General features: G+C 36.3%; 1 protein-coding gene across 2 annotated transcripts in view; it reads right to left on the bottom strand.

Annotated features, from left to right (window-relative positions):
- NSF (N-ethylmaleimide sensitive factor, vesicle fusing ATPase) overlaps positions 1–25,041 on the bottom strand; it is a 131,130-nt gene extending 106,089 nt beyond the window's left edge. The window contains exons 1-2 of one of the 2 annotated variants that reach the window (XM_031468780.2): positions 24,913–25,041; positions 1,897–1,982 (exon numbers count right to left, since the gene is read on the bottom strand). In XM_031468780.2, coding sequence (XP_031324640.1) covers positions 1,897–1,982; positions 24,913–24,924 — 98 coding nt within the window. In that variant the 5' untranslated portion in view covers positions 24,925–25,041. The remainder of the gene's footprint in view (positions 1–1,896; positions 1,983–24,912) is intronic. The other variant, XM_064495708.1, reaches the window with a different exon arrangement.
- Positions 25,042–25,508: the final 467 nt, after the last annotated feature.

Raw genomic sequence — 25,508 nt, 5'->3', positions numbered from 1 at the left:
CAAAATGTTTTCCAGGCATAAGGACCACCTTGGGCCAAACAGACATTAAGCAGAATCAGGACTAAGTTCAAGGAGTAGATACCATCCACAACATAGAACTCATGACACTTCCAGTTTACGTAAAACTGAAGACAGTGATTTAGAATCCTTGTTAGCAAGTAAAAAGTAAGATGAATTCCCTCTTCTGAGAATTACTTCATATCCTAACTAGAATAAAGGAAGGAGGACCAAAGAGAGAAGAGCCAGGATATAGAAGTCAAAAAAAGTTAGTTTTTAGGATTATTCAATAAATCTCTTTGCAGATTCCCAAAACAGCTTGAAACAACAGCCTATAAAATTTAAAAGGTGGTAAAAATAAAAAATTTTCACAGAATACATCAGCTTTCATACCGATATCAATATTTACTATTTCAAAGCATTTTTGTGCTAATTCATCCTGCTTGGACATTACCTATAAACAGATGAAATAAAGTTATTTCATGATAATCTCCTACACTAAGAAACTACCAAGGACCATGTATGAGAGAGAAGCTTCAAACTGTTACAACAGCACTATCTTTTTAAAAATTATCTTTTAGAATGCTATAATTTTAAAAATATTGAAGGTTAATGTTTCTATACATATCATTTTGTCAGCAGAACATAAGTTTCTTGTATCTGCTATATTTTAAGTAACCCCATCATGAATACCATGAACATCTGACATGTAAAAGAATTCCATAAACAAATTCTCACAGTGATCATCTATACTCCAGTTTACATGTAGAAAGCTCTGTGTTCAACTTAGTATCATAGAATTTTTAGGACTGGAAACAATGTTAATACAATCATGCAGTATAGACCTTTACTCTGAAGCTGGAAGCCACAGATAATTAGCAATTCTAACTGTGAAACGTGATTTCTCAGATAGCTTTAAAAACAGAAGAAGGCTCAGTTAAAATCCTGCCTCCTTGTTCCTTATTTTATCCAGTCTGCCTTCTGGTACAGCCCCTTCCTCCCTTCCTTCTACCAACATCAGAAGCATATGGACGGCACTGAACTTCACAGCAGGGTATTTAGAAGTTCTGGCAGTGGGTGAAGTGAATCAGTTAAAATAAGTGACAGTGAAAAATGCTTGTAAAGATTCTACGATTGCTATGTATATTCCAATTTTCATATTTTCTGGATTATCATAGTAATGATGATCAAAATAGCTAATACTTATTGAGGACTTATTAATGTGGTAGGCACTGGTTTTTTGTTTTTTGTTTTCTAATATTTATGTATTATTTAATTATTTTATTTTGGTTGAGGGGAGGTAATTAGGTTTGTTTATTTTTAGAGGAGGTACTGGGGGTACTGAACCCAGGATCTCATGCATGCTAAGCATGCACTCTACCTCTTGGGCTATACCCTCCCCCCGGTAGGCACTGTTCTAAGTGCTTTACTTGTAACTCAATATCCACAACTACCCTGAGGAAGATATTATCATCCCCATTTTACAGATCAGGACACTGAGGCACAGTCAGGGTAAATAACTTATCCACAGTCACCCAGTTTGTAATTGGCAGAACCAGGATCCAAACTGAGACAATCTGACTCCAGAGCCAAAAACCTAATGACTACGCTATACATGATTCATACAATTTTAGCAGTATGTTTAATTCTGCTAAGAAAAATCGATGGAAAAATAAAGTTATATTTAAAAAACTATGTATGATTTAGAAAACATTATATTTATCAAAATTTGACACAATAAAATCAAACATATAGCTCCTTCTCATCTCTTCCATTTTCCAATTCAGCAAGGGGAATAAAGAAAATTATCCTCAAATGTTTCCAGAGAAAGTAAGGACTCTCTAGAAGTTTCTTAAATACCACTTAGCAGGTCAGAAGAAAACAAAGCGAGATACTCACTGGCCAGACTGGAAATCCTTTTCATTCACAACTGCACAGTTAGTTAAAGATAATTCATCTGTAGGACATCTTGCAGCTTGCATACTCTGTAAGAATCAATGATTAGGAAAATAAAACTGTCATCTTTTATTTTTTCAAGACTATTTTATGCCTTCCTGTCCTCTCTTCCCCCATCACCTGTAGTAAATTACCTACTGTTTCTGACTCCCAGGGCCCTTCCTCTGTGATTAGCAAACCCTGCCTGTCGGAAACTGTTCCTTCTCCATTCCATGTGCTTCTGGAGGCCCACCAACCACAGCACACATGCAATCACACAGAGTCCTATTCCATCCATTTTATATAGACAGGCACTAGAAGAAATGCACTCTCCATTGTGTCACGACCACATGAAGGAAGACTTTCTGATGTAAAAGAGTAAAACTATCACAGAGAAAGCAAAGGTGACAGAGACACAGACAGACACTGAAACTCAGACCTGACAACAAAGTTAAAGCCCTTGAGACCAGTTCTGAAAGTTGGTTATGAGTCAATAAATTGTTTTTTGTTGAAGCTTATTTGAATTGGTTTTTTATTTCTTGCAAAGAAAAGAACTTTGACTGATAAAAATGCAATGAACTGGATAAAGCAGATCATGAAAAAGTATCTCTTCATAAGAGATCTCCAGTGGCTATGAACCATATTCCCTACAGACTAAGAAAAGCTATCCTCCACATACCTCCCAACAAAAATAATTACAGGGCACATTTAATATAAAACAGCAATTAACAATCTTTTTGAACAACAGCTACTAGGAAAACATCTCTTCAGATAATGTGTTTAACCAATAATCCTTCCACCCATCCTCTAGGATTTCCTAGTTAGTGAAATATGACACTCATAGTCTGTTTATGATTAAAGTGCTCTTTCTTCAAATCTCAAGCCAAAGCTGATGTTTCTTGAATTTGTCTCCCAAATATGAATTTATAGAGGAAAATAAATGACTCTTTGCTTTATTTTTGTTTTAACGAAAAGGCTAATTTATCAGTATAGATACCCCAGTTGTTCAGAGCAGTGGTCTCTAAAGTGGGATACGTGCGTCTGAAGGGTTTGCAAGACAATCCTTTGGCATGTAAGCAGAAAATATTAATACTTCTATTCATACTTATTTTATTTTTTATTGAAGAACCCTACACTAAGTTTATATTCTGCCTCAAGATACAACCTAATGACACTAATAAAGTCCTCAATCTGCCAGGCCTTTAAAAATTAAATATTCATAGCAAAAGATAAACTTGTATAATTTTTCCACCTATGTTTAAAGTGACATGCTATTCAATCTAGCAATTCACAAAGTTGTATTAAAGTTACATAAGTGTTGAAACTGCTTTCCTGAAAGAAAAGACAAGAAGCTATGAACCACAGTAAAAAGGGCTGAAATGATTCATGGAAGACAAAATGGTGACAAACTAGTATTCTTTTATTGGTAATTATAGAGTCAAAATCTCTTAGAAAACCCTTAAGAGCTGAAGATATCAGGGCATATTATAGGGTGTGGGAAGTCTGTCACATATTTGGATCAAAATACAGAGATTTCCTTCATCTTAGGGTATTTGCAAAACACACCAAGAACTACAATTTTGTGAGTTACAAAAGGAAAGATGTAGTGAAAAGGATATAGTCTCAACTGTAAATGAAACAACGTGCTTTATGGGGAAACTGTAACCACTCATGGAATGGTTGTTTTGACTGGAATAAAAAGAATAATTCCAGAATAAAGTTATAAAGACAGCATGTTATGTGAAAGCTGCTCAGTGCTTCATTCACAGGTGAACTATTGCTGCATATTAAGTCAGAGCCAAAGGTGTGCACAGCGTGCTTCAGGATGTTACCGAGGTCAACTTTATCTAAACAAGACCCGTACAATACAGAATCTTTCCTACACTCCGTAAAAGGCTAGGAAGCAGTGTCAAAATCTTTTTTTTTTTAAACCATATAGAGATTCACTGGTTACCAAAAGGAAAAATGCTACAATAATACAATATTAAAAAAAAAAATTTCACTTTGCTCCTATAAGATAAAATGTTTCAAAAATGTTAGAAACTGCTTTTCCAGAACAAAACAAAAAGTAAAAAATACTTGTGCTAATTAATAGAGCATTTCAAAAATGGTTACTTAGAAACATTTCCATTGCTAAGTGTGCTGCAATTGAAAACAATGCATATTACCTAAAAACAAACAAAAAATAAAAACTCTCATATCCGCATGCTCTATTTAAAAAGGTTGAAACAGAATTTTGTAACCTTTTAAAAAATCACCAAATGATTTTTCAGTGATTTTTTTTAACCTGTTTATTAGTACTATAAAAGTACAATACATTCTGTGTAGTCTGTAAGAAAAACTAACAGATAACAGAAATTTATTGGCTACATTTCACACATTTAAATAAAACATTTCCATAAATGGTAGATAAATCTGGGGGAAAATAATTATGATTTCAAAAGTACAGCTAAATTCTCCCATTTTAATCTATGCTTTGACGGCCATTAAAATCAAGTATCAAAGAATATAGAAATATACTTCTGAATAGTTGTACCACAAAATATTAAACTAAGATTTTAAAAAATAGTAAAGCATCACTTTGCTTTCTGTATTATTAATAAATAAAATTAAGACTGAGAATTTCCTACATTCATCTTTAGCTCATCCTTTCCCTTTTTGTATGTTTTACTATGTATGTATACTACGAGTGTATCACTTATAAATCAATAGATATATATATTGGGGATACATCATCAAAACATTGTTTGCTTATGAGATTTATGATAAACTGTCTGGAAATCACTAATTTAGAGTATGATACAGGTAAGGTCTAGGCTATAGCTAGCTTTCTGAATGAGACAGCATTTTTTGGTCCACAGTCATAGTTTGACCAAACACCTGACCAAAATGTACAGAACTTTGTTTCCCACTTACCCTGGGGTCTCTTTCACCAATAAGCTTCTTTCTTTTATATTCTTATCTCTCCCCTAACTCTGAGCCCCTTTGTCTAGCCAACTTATTCCACAATTTTTCAGCTCAGACATTGCATTTTCTAGAACATGTTCCTAGACACCTGCCCCTCCTGATAAGATAAACGTCGAACGGAAGAACTCAAGTCTAGTTTTGTTGTTTGTTTACATGTTTATGTTGCATAAAAGACGTAAGTTTCTCAAGGACCTAGACTATCTTGATCATGTCTGTAGTTCCCAGGGCTGGTATAGGGCCCAGCACACAGTCAGTGCTCATCAAACATTTGTTGAATAAATGAACTTATGGATCAATAAAAATCTATCTCCCCTGCAGAACAAACAAGTCAAAGAATATGTACACAAAGGATATTTCAAGGTTATTTAGGAAGCGATATAATTTAATTAAAATCATCTAATAGTTCAAAATTATACAGAATTGATGTAGCCAAAGTTCAGAATTGATGTAACCAAAGTTATTGAAAAAATTTACAAAACACTAAGTTAAACTTTTCATTTGTAAATTTGTTTACTTGTCAAAGAGGTGGTGGCCTTTAAAGAAGAGTTAAAAATCTGCAGAAGTCATCTGGCTGGCCAACTGAAACAGATGCTGTGAGCAAAAGGCCTCCCTACTGGAATCTAGAAGCATCTGTGTTTTCACAGTGAGCCAAGCAGGGTATCTCATTTTCTCATCAAAATAAAAGTCCCTATAAATAGTAGCTGCTTATTTACCACAATAATACCAAGGGAAAATTCCACAATTTTTCTAACATTGACCTTACCTCTAGGAAATAATGATAAAAGTCCAGCCACTAGGGCCACATAGCTATTATGAAATGAAAATACAAAACTGATAGGCAATTCTACATAAGTTTAGTTATCTGAGTTATTATAATGTTTACCTGTCTGAAGGCTATAAAATGTTTTCATTAACAACTTGAAATATAAAAAATTTTTTAACTCATTGCTACTCAAAAGAATGAAAAATTTCAACAAATCTTTAATGGAAACTTTTGTGGAAGTAATTATACCATTGCATACCATTACTTACGTGAAAACTTTCAAAGTGTGGAAAGAATTGGCTTTTCCTTAATAAAACAATGACAAAAAATGGGGGGGGGGGGGTAATCAGGACTCCTGGGCAACCCTGCATAGTTTTCAAAATTAAATAACATAATTTCGTCCAAAGTCCCACTTTAAAAATTGGATCCTTTAAGTATGTGCTTTACTGTTTACCAAAGAATTGGGGAGGGGTGCAAAATAAACAGAAGAAGAACAAAGCATGTAGCACCTGAGTGAAAGACCTCATTACAAGTAACTGCAACGCTCATGAATCCACTGGTCTTCTCTGTGGTGCTTCAGGCCCAGTTGCCTCTGCCTAGAGTCACAGATTCCCCCACAGGAAAGGGAAGTAGGACAGAAAGTATGAACTTGCCCTCGGCGGACAAGTCTCACTCAATTATGTCTTTTCAGGTGATCTTTCCTGAAAAATAACACTTTAGAACTACACTGTTCAATAAAGTAACCTCTAGCTACACATGGCTATTAAAATTAATTAAAATGTAAACATTCAGTTCTTCAGCTGCACTAGTAACATTTCGAGTACCACACGCGGTTATCAGCTATCACTGCAGAAAGTCTCCTGGGATGTTCCAGAACAACGCGAGAAAGAACATCAGTAATACCCGTCTTTAGGCCTATGGAATCACTTTGTGTTAGAAACCCCTGAAATAATAATTTCTGTTAAAATTCGGAAGTCCTATGTAACTAGAAGTGATGGGTAGAAGTAAGCTAAACTTGCATGTCCAATAGTAATCGCTCAAAGAGCCTGCAGGGATATCCTTCACATTATCCATCTCAGACCAACAACTAGTCACATAAGTGAACCTCTTCACATCCTTTAGGGCCTTAAAATTTTCTTTACAAATTTATATTGAAAAAGAAAAAAAAAAGTGAGTTCCCATTTTGGTCTTGAGAGAGGAGGGAAACACAAAGAAAAATGTAAAAGGCTGACAACGTTAAGTACTTGCAAAGATGTGATGTAGTTTCTTATAAGGGTAATGTGGCCCAGTAGGTCTATCCCTTGGTTTTTAGTCAAGATAAATGACAACATATAGCCACACAAAGACTTGTACACAAATGCTCACAGCTTTTTCATAATAGTCAAAAATTGAAATAACACAAAGATCTACCAACAGTTGAACTGATGAACAAGTTGTGGTATAGCCATACAAAGGAATATTACCCAGCAATGGAAAAAACTACCTACTGATATATGCAACAATATGAATAAACCTCAAAAACATAATGCTGAGTAAGCCAGATGCAGAAAAGAGTTCATCCTACATTATGTAAACCTCATCTTGTAATTTGATGACATCCTAGAAGAGGCAAAGTTAATCTAGAGTAACAAACACACACACACACACACAAAAAATCAGTGATTGCCTGGGGTTGGGGTGAAATGAACAGCAAAAATGGCATGAAGTAATATTCTGAGATAATGTTCTGTTATCTTGACTGTATTTTATTGTATATAGGTTGTACCTCACTAAAATTGAGAAATGATGTTCTGATTTTTTTAGTGGCTGGGCAATCTCCAATAATTCCCATTGCAAAGATAGGATAAATGTTCAAACTAGAAAATATAGTTTAGGTACAAGGTCAAAGTGAGGTCCCCACAGTCATGCAACAAAGACCTAGACGTTCGTACGTTTGTACTCAGGTACATCCCCTGGAGGAGAGAAAGAACTAGGTCTGCAGAACAGACTCAGTTCACTTCCCAACCAGTCCCCCTTATCCCAGCTGTAGGAATAACAGAGAACTAGGAGAATGGCCAGATCTACCTTTAAAAGGCCAGTCTAAGGTTGCTGACCATATTGGCCTGCTAGTCTTGGGAACAAGATGTGAAAGAGAAAGTATAAAGCCTACAAATCCTGGCATGAATGTCCCATACTAACCATCAGATTGGCAATTCTTCCTCCTAAGAAGAGTAAGTAAGATTTTTTTTCCTTGTAATAATCCTTCTGCTAAGAAGCAAAGAAATTTAATCTAAAACTCCACTCTCCCTATGGACAGGAATGGAAATATGAGAATGGAAATAAAAGAAGAAATGCACACCCACCCACACATATACAAGAGGATTAAATGAGGTAATTCTTACTTACTTGATGTAGTAAATACTCAATAAATCTCAACTATTTTTATAACTATCTTAAAGATATTCAGTAAAGAATTATTTGTAATAGCTAAATAAAATCACAGCCATAAATAGGAGCATGGTTAAAAGTATCACAACGATGCAGCCATTTAAAATGTCAAGGTACCTCTGTATGTACTGACAAGCGAAATTGTCCACAATATAGGGCTAAGTTTTAAAAAAGATATAAAGCAGTATGTAGAGTAAGTTTTTTAATAAAAAAGATACACACTAAATTGTTAACAGTAGTTATCATTGAGGTGAAACAAGAAGATGTAGGTGAAACACTCACTTTTCACAATCCTAAACGTTTTTTACAATAAATAACCCTTATCTTAGGGAAATAATTTTAAATAAAGAGGACTTTTATGTACAAAGTTGTTCTCCACAACATCACTTTAAGTGATGGATCAGAAGCGAACTAAAAGTCCTATTTCAAAGTGATGGTTATGTAAACTAAAATATATCCACTTAAATAAATATCATATCCTCATAATATTCAAATCACAGGATTATATGAATTTTACTTTACAGTTTAATTTTAAGTATAGCAAACCAACTAAAAAACACACTAAAATGTAAAAAACAATTGTGACTGGATATGGACTATGAGTGATTTATTTTCTTCTTTTCTGCATTTTCCAATTTAAAAAATATACATAGGTGTTACTTTCCTAGCCAAATTAAAAAAATTTTATAAAGTTAATTGATAGTGTATTTCATTTCATACCTGTTTGTTTCTGCATAGACAGTGATGACCTTACACATTAGGAAAATTAACTGGAAGGACATGCATAATAGAAGGACACTGTCATTACTCATGAAATACAAGATCTCATTTGTTTATGTGTGTTTTTACTTCATAATTAAATCACTGGTTAAATCTAATTTTCTTTGACAACAAACAGTGTGACAAGGATTTTTGTAAATAAATTAAAAGCATTTTTAATAAACTCAGTAAGAAATTACAAAATATGGTCTGAAGCACAGAACCTTTTGATAACTATCCAAAGAGTTAAAAATTTATTTATACCAGGCAGGTTAACCAATGACTCAGCATCAAAATAAATACTAAATCATAAGCCAGTTAACTGAATTCTTGGCTCTGTGAATAAATTTCCTCTCCAAGACTGCATTAATTTGGGAGAGTTATCAATACCTCAAAATAAATTACCTTAAAATTTGGAGAAGTACTTGGAACAATATTTAGCACATAATAGGCTCTCAATAAATATTCGAATTTTTAAAATTTTGGAGAAATATATCTAGAAAGTTGAAGGAAATGAATGCCTGTCTCAGCAGATAAATATATACATAGTTGACCCTCAAACAACAGTAGGGGTTAAGGGCACTGACAGTTCCCACAGTCAAAACCATGGTTCTGCATTCATGGATTCAACCACCTCTGGATGGAGTAGCATGTATTTATTGAAAAAAAAAAAAAATCCACGATCTTCATGTAAGTGGAGTCAAGCAGTGCAGTTCAAAACCCATGTTGTTCAGGGGTCAACTGTAATTAAAAATCTGGCTATAAATAAGAAAGAGATAACAGATTCCATTTACAACAGAAACAACAAAATTTTATGTGTAGAAAAGAAGTTTAGCAAAAAATGTGTGGGACCCATATGAAGAAAACCAACAGAAGCACAAAAGAATATCCAAATAAATGTAGAGATATATGATGTCATTGCATGCAATGACTCAATACTATATCAACTCCAAATTAACCTATAAATTTAATGTAATTATAAGCAAAATCCCAGTGGGACTTAAGCAAATTCAATCTAAACTGTAACTGGCAAAGTAAATCCAGAAGGCAAAATGAGACGGCAAAAAAAATTTTTTTTTATTTGTGAAAGTAGCCAAGAAAAATTTAAGAATGAATGAGGGAGACTGCCCCTACTAGACATCAAAACATGCTATACACAATAATTTTTAAAATGTAGTATTAGTACAGAAACAGTTCAATGGCGTAGAACAAACAACCTAGAAATAGAACCAGGTGAGACCTTAACATACGAGATTTAGAATTAGCGGAGGAAAGCTGAACTATTCACTAAATGGCACTGAGACAACTGACTACCCATTTGGTGGCTTGGGGGTGGTATTAATAATAATAGCTAATGTGTTTTGAGAGCTTATTACATGCCAGGCACTGTTTTAAGAGCTTTACACACCTGCAGGCATCCCAGCCCACAATTCTCTTTCTTACTGCCAAAACCTAACATTATTTGCCTCACTCTAGCTAACATTTTTGTTTTCTCATAACACAGGAAAATTACTTCTCTCTAAATGATTTTTTTAAATATGACTCAGTCTGAATTTTGCACACTTAGAGAAGAGAAAAAAAATCAAATTTTCAGGTGAATAAACTAAAGATGGTGTGTTTTAATGCTACAAGCTACCGCCAATTTGATTCAAGTACATAAAGGAGCTTCTGTTTGGTCACATTCAAGGATCATAACATTCTAGTCTTAATTTTACAGAACCAGCTTAAGGCACATATCTCAAATGTATAGGGAGATAGAATCTCTCACCTGTAGGTCTGATCCCAACCTGTCTATCCAACCTTTGCTCTTTCGCCTCTTGGGTCACTGCCAGTAAGCCTCTCTCCATCCAGAGACATGTCTACACCTCTCATAGTCACTTCAAAAGCAAAATTCCCTTAACTCTCCTACTTCAGATTATCAACCTTTTGTCTCTTCACTTTACAACCAAACTTCTCAAGTCTCCCTTCCTGCCTCCTATTTTCTCATCCTATGGCAATCTTCTAAAACCATCCTTTGAAATCCTCTCCAGCAACCACTTTACTGCAATGGCTCTGTCTTCCAAATCACTAATGTCTTTCTCATTGCCAGATCCAGTGGTATCTCTCTAGCCTCAGTATTCACTTTAGTTTGTTTCTCTGGCTGTCCTCATCTCTGTTAACACCATCACTGTCCTTTCAAGTCCCTCAAATTCATAATTTCAAGGTCATTTTTCCCTTAATCACCTAATACACGCACATGTGCACACACATACACACAAGTGGAGCCAAGACCTGTTAATTCTACTTCTGCACTGTAACTTGGATTTGATTTCTCCCTTCCATCCTCACAACTGTTGATCTAATTTGGCCTTTATCACCTCCCTCCAAACAACAACAAAAACCCAAAAAACAAAAACTTGCAATAACCTAATCAGTTTCCCTGACTGATTTCTCTTCTCCAATTCAGTCTTCCCTCTGCCACCAGACGTTACCGAAAACTAAAAATGTGATTCTTAAATAACAAAGCCCAAACTCCTTACCATTATACTCATAACCACTTAGGCAGAATCTACCCTTGTTTTTCTGCATCATCTATGTTAGTGTCTCACCCTGACCCCATGTACTTCAAATTCCCAACTCGGCACCTTATTTACACTGTCTCTTTTGCCTGAATTCCCAATTCTAAACCCCTTCCACCTATGGATATTTTACTCATATTGCAAAGCCAAGTTTATGAAACTCCCTGGTTCCTAGTAAGACTGGGTATTTCCTATATCTCTATTATTTGTGCTTCTTCAACAGTCTTATCACTACATATCACCAGCTGCCTTAAACTTTATATTTGAGCACCATGACTCTAAGCTCTGGCATGCCAATATATGCAACATTTAGTTGAAGTGTTTATTAGCATTTTTTGAGATATACTTCTGCTATGGTCTCAATGTTTATGTCTTCCCAAATTCATGTTGAAAACATAATGCCCAAGGTGATGGTATTAGAAGGTGAAGCTTCTGGGAGGTGATTAGGTCATGAGAGCAGAAGCCTCATCATTGGAATTAGTGCCTTTATAAAAAAGGACTCAGAGAGCTAGCTTGCCCCTTCCACCATGTGAGGATACAACACGAAGTCTGTGACCCAGAAGAGGGCCCTCAACCATGTTGGCACCTTGATCTTGGACTTCCAGCCTCCAAAACTGTAAGAAATAAATTTCTGTTGTTTATAAGCTATTCAGTCTCTGGTATTTTGTCACAGCTGCCTGAATAGACTCACATGACACAAAATTCATCATTTTAAAGTGTACACTTCAGAGGTTTTTAGTTTATTCACGATGTTGTGCAATCATCACTACTGTCTAATTCCAGAACACTTCCAGCACTCCAAAAAGAGACACTGTACCTATCAGCAGTCAGTTCCAATTCTCCTCTCCCTCATCCCTTGGCAACCGCTAATCTACTTTCTATCTCTATGGGTTTGACTATTCTGAACATTCCATATAAATAGAATCATACAATCTGTCATCTTTGTGACTGGCTTCTTTCACTTAGCATTATGTTTTCTCTTTTTGAGGGGAGGGGTAAGTAACTAGGTTTATTTATTTTTTAATGGAGGTACTGGGGATTGAACCTAGGACCTTGTGCATGCTAAGCATGTGCTCTACCACTGAGCTATACACTTCCCCCTGCATTATGTTTCCAAGATCCTCTATTTGGAGTGTGTGACATACTCCACTCCTTTTTGTGACTGGATCATATTCCATTGTATGCATAACCTACATTTGTTTTATCTATTCATTACTGATAGACATTGGGTTATTCCCACTTTTTGGTTATTATGAATAATGCTGCTATGAACATCCAAGTACAAGTTTACGTGACCATATATTTTCAATTCACTTGGTTATATAGCTAGGAGAATTGCTGGCTCATTCTATGTTTAACTTTTTGAAAAACTGCCAAACTGTTTCCCACAGTGGCTTCACCATTTTACATTCCCACCATCAGTGTATGAGGGTTCCAATTTCTCTACATCATCACCAACACTTTTTTTTCCAACTAAAGCCATCCTAGTGGGTGTGAAGTTAATATCTCACTGTGGTTTTGGTTGGAATTTTTCTAATGACTGATGTTGAACATCTTTTCACGTGCTTATTGGTCATTTGCGCATCTTTTTTGGAGAAAATCTATTCAAATCCTCTGCTCATTTTTAATTTGAGTCTCTTTTTATTGCTGAGTTGTAAGCATTCTTTATATATTCTGGACACTAGACCATTATCAGACATACGATTTGTAAATATTTTCTCCCATTCTGTGGGTTGTCTCCTCACTTTCTTGATAGTGTCCTTTGATGCATGAAATTTTTAAATTTTGATTAAGTCCAATTTATCTATTTTTTCTCTGGTTGCTTATGCTTTGTGTTGTATCTTTAAAAAAAACAGTTTAATCCAACGTCAAGCAGATTTTCATCTATGCTTCCTTCTAAAAATTCTTTGATCCGTTCTGAGTTCATTTTTGTACATGGTGTGAGATAGGGGGTCCAAATTCATTCTTTTGCATGTAGGTATCCAGTTGTCCCAGCATCATTTGCTAAAAAGACTATTCTTTCCCCCACTGAATGGTCTTGGCACCCTGTTGAAAATCAATTAACCACAAATGTATGGGTTGGTTTTTTTTTTTTTTTTTGGACTCTCAATTCTATTCCATTGGCTTATATGACTATCCTCTTGCCACTGTCACATCATCTTGATTACTGTAGCTCTGTAGCAAGTTTTGAAATCAGGAAGTATGTCCTCCAACTTTATTCTTTTTCAAATTGTTGTAGCTAAAATGACTTTGCTAGTTCATATGAATTTTAGGACCAGCTCACTCATTTCTGGCAAAAAGGCAGTTGAAATTTAGATAGGGGTTGCACTGAATTTATAGATCAATCTGGGGAGTACTGCCATATTAACAATATTAAGTCTTCCAATCCATGAACAGATTTTCACCTATGTTTCCTTCTCAGAAGATGTCTTTTCATTTATTTAGATCATTAATTCCTTTCAAAACGTTTTGTAGTTTTCAATGTGCAAATCTTGCACTTCCTTAGTTAAGTTTATTCATAGGTATTTTGTTCTGTTTGATGTTATTGTAACTGGAACTGTTTCCTTAATTCTATTTTCAGATTGTTCATTGCTAGTGTATAGAAATGTAACTGATTTTTGTATATTGATCTTGTATCCTACAACTTTATGGGATTCATTTATTAGCTTTAACAGTTTTTTTCTAATAGATTCTTTAGGATTTTCTGTACATAAAATCATATCATTTGTATATAGATACAGTTTTTTTTTCTTTCTAATCCGAATGCCCCCCCCTCCCCCTTTTTTCTTGAAAAGCTGCCCTACCTAGAACCTCCAATGTAAGGTTGAATAGAAATGGTTAGAGCAGACATGGCTATCTTGTTTCTGGTCTTAATGGGGGAAGCTTTCGGTGTTCACCACTAAGTATGATGACAGCTGCGGATTTTTTTGTTAGTTGAAATTTATTCGTTGAACTGAATTTTGAGAGTGCCAACTCATAAGGTTGCTGTGAGAATCCTAACAAGAAAAGATCTGTGAAGGTGTTTTCAAAACTGTAAAACACCATTCATTCCATTTAAGATATTCTTATTTAGTAACTTGGTGCTCTTAATCTGAAAAGTTTACTCTAAACGTTCTTAAAAATCAAAGCAATGTTTGTGAAGCTTTTTCTTAAAAAAAAAAAAAAAAAAAAAAACCTAACATCCTGATGAAAGGTTTACACCTATGTTATTTTTGAAGGGTAAAGAGGGAGAGAATTTTTGGAGAAGGAATGAGAACAAGAATCCAAGGCTTAAAGCCTCTCCCCAGTTCCAACCACTAAGTCTCATACCTACAGACTCCTCCCTTAGTGAGACACAGGGCATTCAAGAAAGCAGAAAGTAAAAATGCAAGTTAGGCAAGAAGCAAGCACAGTACAGAAGTAGGAACACAGAGTGTTAAGAGAAGTTAGCTGTGATTCCAATTGTTCAAAAGCAAATAAAAAAAAGTGAGACACCTGAAAATATTAGAACATCTAATAAACTTTTTATCTTCAAAGCAGTAAAATCTATTGACTTACATCCATACTAATCTAGATTGCTGATGTTAATTTGAGTCACTATAATTAAACATGTTAATTCATGATGCAAGTGCTGGTAATACTGAGAAGTTTCTCACTTAATTTAATAAATTCAGCTTGATAATAAGTATAAGCATTATATAATGGTATCATATATATTTTTATTTAGAACTAATTATTTATAAATAATTGAGTAGGAAATTGGCTGTTGAAGGCAAAAAGGAATTACTAGCCTAATTCTATTCAATGGAACAAATATTTAGTGAATATTTATAATGTCCCAGGCACTGTGCACCATGCAGGGGATGCTCAATTAACAATGGATTTTTGAATACTGAGTAAGACCAAAATATTCATTAAAAAATGTAAGATATAAAACACCATGAAGCAAATACCATGTACCTACCACCTAGTTTAAGGGAAAAAATGACCATTCTTTAAATCAACTGTTTACTGAAGAAAGTATACATTCAAAAAAGTACATACATTGTAAGTGCTTGGCTCAATGAATTTCTACAAAGTGAACACACCCAGGGTAACCAACACCCAGTTCAAGAAAGTGAACATTACCAGCATCCCATGCTGCCCCCTCCTAGTCACTAGCCCTTCACCCCCAACCACAGATAACCACCATCTTGTTTTCTACCACCAGAGACAGAAATCAGTCAGATTAGTTTAGCATGTTGAAAACTACATAAATGTAATTATATAGCACATATTACTTTGTGTCAGACTTCTACCCTTCGATATTATGATTGTGAGACTCATCCATGCTGTTGCATGTAGCAACAGTTCATTCATTTTCCTTGCTTTTTGGAGTATATAATTATATGAATATACCACCATTATTTATCCATGAGTTGTTTCCAGCTTTTAATCATGAATACTGTTGCTAATAACATGTTTGTACATGTCCTTTGAATAATACACGTATGCATTTCTATTGGATAGCTACACCCCTACACATCCACCTCCTCCAGCAGAATTGCTGGGTCATGGGCATATGCGCATATGTTCAGCTTTAGGAAATTTTGCCTATGGCATACAATGTGGTGTTTTGATACAAATACACCTTGTGTAATGATTACCACAATCAAGCTAGTTAACATATCCATCACCTCACATAATTACCATCTTGGGTGTGTGTGTGTTGAGAACACTTAGGATCTACAGTCTTAGAAAATTCTAGGAATACAATATTTTTTAACTAATTATAGTTACCATGCTATCTAGCATTTCAAACAGTTTTTATGGAAATGTGAGTCAGGGTACCTAATTTACTCTACTGCAAGAGATAACTATGCTGTCTTATAAAAGTCTGAAAATTGGAATGGGGGAAGGCATTAAAGGAATGAAAAGATAATAACCCTGAAATCTGGAAATAACAAGGTTGAGTACACGTTTGGAAGGAAATCTGGGAGAAAAAAAATCTTCAACAATTTGTAAGAAACTAAATTGGAGATCTCAAAAACCTGTCAATAGCTCTCAATTTTAGCATACATCAGAAATCACCTGAAAACATGTTAAGCAACTGCAGGGGGCAGACCTCCTGAGTTTCCAATCTAATAAGCTGGGTGGGGCTGGAGACTCCATGCTTCTAGCAAGCTCTGAGGTGATGCCAATTAGCTGGTCTACAGACCGCACTTTGAGAATCATTGTACTTAGAGAAATAAACTTCATAAAAACAGAAATAATGACAGGTTAATTTCCTTCTACCACAGGAGAGAAAAAATGTGGAAAAAAGGCTGCAATAATGCTTCTGCTCCATTTCATCATTTAACTTGATAAATATAATTAAGTGTATTTTGATGCTTGATAATTGGTAGATTGATTTGAAGCCTATATAAACAAAAAGTTATCAGACTCAGCATCTGCAGGTCGGAAAAAAGGACTGCATCAGAGGCCAGCAGCTGTTTAAAGTTAGATCTATGCTATATTATTAATGGCTTTGATAACAGAATAAAACAACAGTAGAGTATTCAATAGCTTGGCAGAGAACATAACATTAAAATTCCAACTACATTGTCAAAAACGATAATTTATTAAGGTATTGAGAAATAAATGGTCATTCATCCATTCAACAATCATGTACTAAGTACTACTTTCATGCCAGGCTCTGTTCGAAACAGTAGAATCTAAGTCTGCTAGCTTATCTCACAAAATTTGGTCAGTATAATTCTCTAGGAGAGCAACTAGGATAACTAAATTGTTTTAATCTCCCCATACAGATTTTTTTTGGAAGACCCAGCATTAGTGATAATTTCTATTTTTGTTGCTCATCAAACCAAGTAAGAAAATGTTGGTTCATATGCACATAATACTAAAAACACTTTACAACTTTTAAAAATCCACTGAAATTCTAAAATTCTCTTTATTAGTGGTTTTCTAAAAAAAAATAAGTGAATGTTGGATTTCAAAAAATGACAACTTATTTCTTACTTTAATAATTTACTCCATTACCAAAGATCTATATAGCTAGTACAAAATATATCAGAATTTTAGCACCTCTTTCCAAATTTAGCAAAGGACTAAAACATCCTGCATTACTCATAAACAGCTGGTGCTAACTCATTTGATTTCAAATCAATAGAGCACAAAGTTGCAATAAATTATTAGCACTTTTTGGCTTAATGTCAAAAAAAAAAGTAAAAGAAAAAAATCAGCTTCCTAGAATAGATCCGCTAAATTTTATTGAAATGATCATTGTGTATGCCCTTGTAAAATAAGAAAACAATGTAGGTCAAAATCAATGGCAATAAAGATTAAATTTAAAGACAAGAAATGTTTTTAAAGGAGGAGGGATTGAGTTGCACCTTAAATTCATCTGGAAAAGGGCCAAAAATGCAAAACGAAGACAATTAAGAAGGGGGCTAACCCTACCAGATAGCAAGAATAACTCTGAAGTTAAAGGTAATAAAAACAGCAGTACTGGTACACATATAGACAAACAGTAATGAAACAGAATAGACTCCAGACTTAGAGTGGATATAAAACAGAGATACATTACAAATCAGTGGAAAAAAGGATGGACTCAGTAAATATCAGGACAATTGATTTTATACATATGGAAAAGATAAAATTAGCTTCCTAATTCACACCAAACACAAAAATAAATTCCAGATGAATTAAACACCAAAGTGTGAAAAGCAAGCCACTAAACCTTTTAAAGGAAAATCTGACTTTTAAAAGAAAGATATCTTTTAAAACATACAAGCACACTAATCATACAGGTTAAAAAATGAGTAATTATAACTACAATAAAACTTAAATCTAAAACTCTGCAGACAGGAAAAGATCACCATTGAACAGCTCAACAGAAAAAATGGACAAAGGATAAATAAAGGTAATTTACAGAAGAGGAAATTCCAATGACCAATATGAAAAATGCTTGATCTCACTAAGTAATCAGGAAAAAATGCAAATTTAAACAGTAAAATTATTTTACACCTATCATATTGTAAAAATTAAAATGTCTTCAGCATTAAGTGCTGGAGAGGACATGAAGGTACTCATATTCTGACGTTAAGAGTGCAAAATTGGTATAACTAGGTAAAGATAAAGGTAACTGATCACTCAGAAATTCTATGCAGCAATTCTACATAGGGTATATGTCCATGTCTCTAGACACATAACCTAAAGAAACTCTTACATATTATGTAAGGAGACATATACAAGAATGCACACACCAGGAAAATTAAATTGAAAACCACTTAAGTTGTCCTCTGATAAGAAAACAGGAAAATGTGGTATATTTACAAAAAAGAATACCACACAGTAAGCAGAGTTAACTGGCTCTATATAATGCCAACATGACTACATTTCAATCACCATTTTAAATGAAAAAATGCAGGATGCAGAAAGAAATATACAGTAATGACACTATTATATGCATTTTAAAGACACACAAAATAATATACTAGTTATGGGCACAAGCATACATAGATGTGAATAGAAAAGATTTACACCAACTTTAGGACAGTGGTTATTTCTGGGAAAGGTTAGTGGAATCAAGAAGAGATACAAAGGGGATTCAACTGGATCTGTAATGCTTTGTTTCTAAAAATTAAAGATATAAAGCAAATGTAACAATATGTAAACAATTTTATAATCTGGATGGTGAGCACAAGGATATATGTATATGTTATATTATTTGCTATACTTTTCAGTATGCTTAAAACTTCTTAAGGTATATATGAATTGTACTTGTTTAAAATGCATAGAGCTAGAAAGTTATAGTCACACAGGCATTTCTAGTTTTCATCACAAAAAAAAAAAAAAAAAAAAGAAGTTAGAAATTATGAGTTTAAATCACCAAAAAAATGAAGGCAGTGTAAGGTAGGTCTCAGAGCCCATTCAAGGGTATTAATACTGAAGTACGATAAAGGATCTATTAAGAGATTTTTACCTAAAACACCATACCCAGAGTATGGGCCCTTAAGAACAACATTTTAACAAGTGACAGGTGTATTGCCAATGCAGGTGTTTCCAAGGGTTCACTGTTCCACCAGTTCAAGAATTCTCAACAGTAAGATACTTTCACCTTACATCTTTGCACCTTGACTTAAATACTTGAAAAAAGAATATATCCATCTTAAACATAAATTCCTCTGGGTTTCAGAAAGAAGAAGCTATTTGATAGTGCTAGAAATAGTTCAGTTTTTCTTTCTAAAATGTATTGCATTTGAAGATGTTTTATAAAATCTCCACTAAAGTGATATATAAAAACAGTAACTACTGCATATAAGATTGCAGAAAGTTGATACTCTTTGGACAGCAAAACTCTGATTTAGGAAATGGGACTATGAAACATTTTATATTATTTGTTTTGACTTATGGTACTGCCCATGAGCTGTCCCTGATTCATGACTTGTGTTCCAAAATTTCATCTGAAAGTCAGTTATTTGGTAAAAATGTCATTCACTCATAAAATGTTATAAATGGCTAGACTTCTGGACTAGGCCACAAAAGATTCTTCACTATGCTGGTATGAAATATACTAGTCTGCCCTACTCGAAATGTTGGATTAGGTAAATTTTACCTCTAACATCTTTATAAACCCCTTTCAATTTCTAAGCAAGTCCTTATTTAACGTCATCTTACTCCTATTTCTTAAAACAAATGACTTCAACTAGGTATAAGAACTTATGAAGAGAGTCCATTGGTTTTATTTGTATTAATGTATGTATATTTTCAGAAAGGAACAGCTAAGTCTCCAATAAGTAAGATTTCTGGAAATTTTAAAAGACAGTACAAAAAAGTTCAGGCAATGTGGAAAGCCTTTCTTCTTCTCTCTCTCTCTCTCCTTTTTTTTTTTTTTCCAGGAGTGGGTTGACCACATGAGGGGCCTGGAAAGCAACACCAGAGTAGCTTTACTAAGGAGCCTCTTCCTTCCTAGAGTCAGCTCTCCTAAGCTATTAAGACTACATTTCAGATTCTTTCCTGCGCTTCTGATTCCATGATTCCAGAGCAGCTGAAGCATGAAAGTTCTGAAAGATGGTATGAAGGCCTAGGGCAGTGGCAGCCATCTGTATATGGAGGTCATTTATAAGTAAGAGTCTATGTTCAATGTAAGTAATAAGAATTATAACTTCAGAACCTACTTATTACCAGCAAAAAATTTTAAACAGCTGAGAAAATCTATTACCTAATTGAATCTTTTGAAAGGACAAAAGGAACCAGATCAAGTTTAAATTAACTGATCATGTTATAAAATGTAGCCAATCTGTCATTCCAAATTTTTCTCATATACAATAATGTATAAAGCAATGACAAAAATTATTTTTTAGGTTCTTTACTTTTAGGATTAGAGGCTTTAAAGTATTTTAGGGATTAATCAGGTTCTGATGACCTAGATGCTATATACTGAATAACATCACACATTTCATTCAATTTCCCAGATAAACTAAATACGAGGCTTTCTTTTTTGGCCAAGAAAAGCAAAGGACAAAATATGCAGGTAACTAATGTTATCAACAGCAACAGTGATACAATAAATCTTCAATTACAGAGTGAACATAAACACCATTTACAAGATGATGTCAGAATGCCAAAATTAACTAACCAAGATAGCTTTTCTCCCACAAAAAGGGAATACAGAACTCATTTTAAGAGTATTAAAACAAGGCTAACTCCGTTAAACATGGACAGGTAGTTGTTACACAATTATAGCTATAGGAAGAAAAGATAAGACAATCAGAGATGGGCCGAGTGTTCAAATATTACAAAAGGTAGAAGGTAGTTTTTGAAAATTAAACTTTTGACAGCAGGCTCTAAAAAGGTAAATCTCCTTTTTCATAGCCTTGCAACTAAGTTGTTGCACTGACCTGAGTTCAAATTCTGACCCTGCTTCTTGCTGGCTGTGAGTGAATCTGGCACAAATCCTGACAAGTTACTGACCCCCTCTCGCTGAGTAAAACAAAGTTAACCTACCTTGCAGGGTGGTTTCGTCAAGACTAAGTGAGATACACTTGTAATTAAGCAATGGTAGGTGCCAACAGCATATTGGTGTGTGCCAGCCCAGAGAAGGGCCTCCAGCAGTATGCTCAAGGGCTATTTCTGACCCAATCTTATTCTACCTTTTATCAGTGACTAGAATGGAGATACAGAAGTCATGATTATTAATCCTACAAATCAAACAAAACTGGAAGAGAGGGCTACTATGTTGCATAGTATGAAAGAATCAAGAAAACCTTCAACAAGTACCCTGCCCAGACCTAAAAAAAAAAAAAAAAGAATTGTAAATGGGATAAATGTAAAGTCTTACACTTAGATTCAATAAAATTGCACAATACCAAGAATGTGGGCAGGGGGGACTGAATTTAAAAGAACATGAGAGTTGTAATTGACTATAAGCTCAGTATGGACTGAGAGTACGATTTATCACAGAAAAAAACAAATACAAGTTTAGCCTGTGTTAATAACGGTAGTGTCCAGCTTAAGAGAATAATTTTCAAATATATTCTTCACTGATCTCTCTGTTAGACTCTTGAGCACATTTTAGAAAAAACACTGACAGAACAGAACATTTCCAAAAGAAGGTAACCTAAATGATGAAGGGTTTGGAATACAGGATATTTGAGGAACTGGGGATGTTTAACTTTCAGTAGAGAAAATCTGAGGGTACGTACCTGTTTTCAAAGAGCTAAAGACTATCATATGGAAAGAGATATGCAGCTCTAAACAGCAAAAATAGTATCGATGTATAAAAGTCATGTGGAACTCCATATAAAAAAGACCTTTTTAACATGGCACTAAAATGGGCTAGCTCTATGGCAATGCACCCTCTATCACCAGAGTATTAAAACAGAGGTTAGATTAATTTTCAACAAAAATGTATTGAGCACCTAGGTCCCAGACAGGTGTAACACACATATGATGATAGTGAGTAAAAACCTAACATGGTCTCTGCTTCCATGGAAGGTAAAGTCTAATAACCAAACTAATAAATTTTAAATGACAGATAGATAACTCTCTAAGGAAAGGAATACCTTTCTTCAAGAACGTATTAACAAAGGATCCTGACTCAGTGCGGGATCAGAACAGGCCTCCCTTGAGTAGCTGAGTGATCTATGAGTAGGTGGTAAATGGCTGGGGGCAGAACATCACAAAAGAAACAGCACATGCAAAGACCTTGTGGTAAGAGGTTCAAGGAACTGAAAGACTTATATAACCTGAGTATAGAGAGTAAGGGGGTGAGTGAGATGCAGGAGCGGAACCAAAAAGGGCGTTAAAGGCCCAGTTAAGGATTTGGTTTTCTTCCAAAAGTAAGGAGATGCTACTGAGGGAGGGGTTTAAGTAGCAAAGGGCATGGGTTGGAACAATCAACCTGGTGAATGCCACAAGGAGACCACTTGGGAGCTTCCCTCCAGGGAGGCCAGGAGGATAGTAGTTTGGGAAAAGGAGGTGGAAATGAAGATGTAGAGAGGTGGACAGATTGGAGAGATTTTTAGGATGGTAAAATGACAGAACCCATGTGACTAGTCCAGTGGGTGATCTGGATATAGTTTAAAGCAGCAAAGCCCAAGCCAGATTCTTCAGCCCTAATAATACCCTCTTTTGGAGGAAAGGGGGAGACAGAACTCAGTGATGAATTTTACCTGGGGGCAGAGGATATGGTGAGAGAGAAGTATAAAGGATGACCCACTCCTAATCCCCCAAGGTTTCCAGCCTATATAAATGAGTGACTGCAGTGCCATTCACTGAACTAGGAAACAAAGTAAAAGAACTAGTTAGGTGGGCTAAGACTATGGGTTTAAATTTGAACAAGTCGAGTCTGAGGTGCCTTGGTTTTAAATAGTTTGACATATTGATCTGGAACTTCTAAATAGGTCTGGATTGGCAGTAAAATATTGAGAATCATTGGCATATAGATAGTAGTTGAGGTTCAGCTTAGAAGAGATTGCCTGGGGAGAAAATAAACAGTGAGAAGAGAGCCTTGAGGAATATCTGCATTGAATAACACAGTAGAGGAGGGTGAGTCTGCAAAAGAAAGGTCTGGCTAAAAACAGGAGCAAGCCTTCAGAGAAGCCATGGGAAGAGCATTTTCCACGAAGGAGGCAATGGTCCACAATGTCAAATGCTGTTGAGACATCCAGTAAGAAAAGGAATGAGAAATGTCAATTAAGTTTAGGGACACATTTCAGTGGGATAATAAGGCTAGAAATCAGACTGCAGTGGGTTGAGGGGTGAGTAGGTGGTAAAAAAAAAAAATGGGAGACAAATAAATGTAAACAACTCTATCAAGATTTCTGGCTGTAAAGTGGGAAGAGAAACGGTGACAGCTGTGGGAGTGGAGAGAGGGTTTGTTTAAGATGGGAAAAGCCTGAGTTTGTTGTTTAGAGGGAGCAGGTGAATACACCAGAGTGGGGTACTTTAGAAGGTGGGAAAAGACAGAATCTGAAGCTCAGGTGGAGAGTAGCTGTAGATAAAAGGGGAGGCTATGGGGAAAAGAAGAGGAAAAGGACGAATTAAATGACCTTTAAGGTCTCTTCTCATTCTGGAATCTCATGACTTAAAATTTCCTTTACAGAGGATATTTGCGTTTATACATAATCTATGCAAACTTATTCAAATATTCCAGTAGAAATAAATCAGTCAAGCACATCCTTATCCCCTAATGACGCAGTTAATGTCCCAGGTTTCTGACCTGTGTAATCTCTGAGCAGGATCCATCCTCAGAGAGGTTTTTGCTCAACACACACTGCAGTATAGCACAGAACCAGCCCTATCGCCCCGCGCCAAACCCATACTACACCGCGATCTGAGGCTAAAGGAGGAAGTAAAATTTAAAACCCTGAAACTACAACATATCCTGCTGCATTCTAAACGACTGTCATTCGTAAGTGCAAAACGCGACACCCCAAATCCAGCCCCACTGCAAGCTTAAGATCACTGCCGTGATCCGGCAGTGACACGTTTCCCCCCACCCCACCCCCACTGACCGGGGTTTAACACTAAAAGTCATTTGCACCCCCTCCTCCTTTCCCAAGACTTTTCCTTGTGAAGAACCAGAAATGGGTTCCTAATAGTCCTTGCCACAGCCCTCCCCTCCATGCAGCAGTTATTCCAGATACCCCGCAGTTATTCCAGAGGCTGCACCTAATGAGCCTTCGCAAAGGGGTGCAGAGAAACCCCCCAAGACCTCAGACGGGGCTGGGACGGCGACGATCCTGCGGCTACCTTGAGAGCAAGGGGGACAAGCCTCAAAGGATTGAGAGGGAGAATTAAGGGAGACACAGGAGACCCGGGTACCGAGGGGGTCACCTCCCCTCGAGCTTCCAAGGGGATGGAGTTTCTGAGGAGGACTAATCCCCTGCCACCGTTGCCCCTGCCCACCATCTCTGCCCTGCCGCCCGCTCCAACGCTCCATTTGCTCAGACTCACTCCCCTCCCCTGGGGCTGTCTGAACCTCCAGGTGCGCGCGAGCCCGGCCTCCCAGCCTCGAGCCGCAGCTCCGGGGCCGGCACTCACCCGGCCCGCCATCTTCGCGGACACGTCCAGCTCAGCCGCTGCAGCCTGGCGCTCGGCAGAGCCCGCCCCCGCTGCGCGCGCGCCCGCCGCCCGCCCTCGCGCAGGCGCGCAGCCGCCTTGACGCCGCGCGCGTGCCCGGTCGCGTCCCCGGCACCCCCGCCGCCCAGGGCGCGCGCGGGCTCGACGGCCGTCAGGGGCGGGCGGGGCGGTGGCGCCATTTTGAATGCGAGCTGCGGGGATGGAGGCGGGGGTGGCCGAGGATCTGACTGTCCTTCTGGAGAGTACGTGTTAGCTGGTGACTTTCCGCAGGGCTCCTTTTGCGAACCTCATCAGAGTTGGCCTTTTGCGTCCGACTTCGTAGTGAGGACCTTGATGCTTTTAATCTCTGAGCCCCTCCTTATCTCTTTGCCAGCTGCTGTCTGCCTTTTATAGCTTTTAGCTTTTTACTTGAAGACCCACTTAAATGTGAAAATGTATAAGCACCCAGCGCGGGTACACCCCTTCCCCCAGAGAAGATCAGTAATGAATGCTGGTTCTGAATTCAAGTTCTGCATGAATTCAGGCCTTTCTCTTAGGGTAGACTTGTTCTCCGAGCT

This window comes from Camelus dromedarius, chromosome 16 (assembly GCF_036321535.1).
Source record: "Camelus dromedarius isolate mCamDro1 chromosome 16, mCamDro1.pat, whole genome shotgun sequence".
NCBI classification, from domain to species: Eukaryota; Metazoa; Chordata; class Mammalia; order Artiodactyla; family Camelidae; genus Camelus; species Camelus dromedarius.
Note: the sequence above shows the minus strand (reverse complement) of the source record. Positions and strands in the feature narration are given on the sequence as shown.